Source organism: Malurus melanocephalus, unplaced genomic scaffold (assembly GCF_030028575.1).
Source record: "Malurus melanocephalus ecotype Western Australia unplaced genomic scaffold, MMel_1.1 scaffold_422, whole genome shotgun sequence".
Taxonomy (NCBI): Eukaryota; Metazoa; Chordata; class Aves; order Passeriformes; family Maluridae; genus Malurus; species Malurus melanocephalus.
In genome coordinates, this window is record NW_026623654.1 from 439,645 (window position 1) to 440,602 (window position 958).

Genomic DNA, 958 nt, shown 5'->3' on the forward strand with positions numbered 1-958 from the left:
AAAAAAAAAAAAAAAAAAAAAAGCCCAGGCACCTGAAACTTTATCCTCTGGGGGAGCGTTACAGCTGCTCCCATTTACCGTTTTAGGGACATGAGCAGCACAAGCAGAGCCCAAGGTAGGGGACACCCGGGGGACCGAGGGTGACACTCATTTGCTGGGACAGGGACACGAGCGTCGCGCTGGTCACGCCGAGATGCGCGATTCACCCAGCGAGCCGCCGGGCGAGCCCCTTCTCTGCCGCACAGCCACGGGAAAAGTTGAGTAAATAAAACGAATAATTTCGGAAAGAGCCGGTAAATAAAAGTGCCGAGCGCTGGATCGCGTTCCCCGCACCGGGGCAGCGTTTGGCCCCGCCGGAGGGAGCCCCGGCCGGCCGGGGAGGAGCGCGGAGCGCGGAGCGGTGCCTACCCGAGCGGCTGCGGATGACATCGCGGAACTCATCGGCCGCTTCGCCGCCCGGCTCAGCCATGCCCGAGGAGCTGCGGAGGAGGCGGGGGACGAGGGCGGAGGGCTCCGGGACGGGCCGGGCCGGGCCAGGTGCGGGGCGGTGCCGCCCGCCCTGAAATAGCGCCGGGAAGCGGCTGCGGCCCCCCGCCCCCGCGGGCGATGCCACAGAGGAGCAATGAGAGAGCGGTGCCCCCCCGGCACAGCGAGGGGGCGGACGGCACGGAGCCACCCTGKCCTGGCAGCGGCAAGGGGCCAAGTGGGTTTTTTTGGTCACGTCGCTGCTGCCCCGATCGGCTCTCTGGGGTCAGGGCAGTCCGGGCAGCCTGGGCTGTGTCCGTGCTCTGCAGCCCTGCCCTGCCCTTCCCGGGGAGTGCCTGTGCCTGCCCCCCGGGTGGGATCGAAGCATAAACCCGCTGGAGTTTGGCTTCTCCCCGCTCCTTTGTGGTTCATCCTCGGAGAGACGAAGATCCTGAATATCTCGTCCAGTGGCACTGTYCCGAAGCCACCCGAG

The 958-nt window shown here is 66.3% G+C and overlaps 1 protein-coding gene across 1 annotated transcript in view; it reads right to left on the reverse strand.

Annotated features, from left to right (window-relative positions):
• Positions 1–474, reverse strand: part of LOC130581579 (dystrophin-like) — a 437,590-nt gene extending 437,116 nt beyond the window's left edge. Inside the window, exon 1 of the mRNA XM_057379767.1 lies at positions 409–474. Within this exon, the coding sequence (XP_057235750.1) occupies positions 409–469 (61 nt within the window). The 5' untranslated portion in view covers positions 470–474. The remainder of the gene's footprint in view (positions 1–408) is intronic.
• Between the last annotated feature and the right edge of the window lie 484 nt (positions 475–958).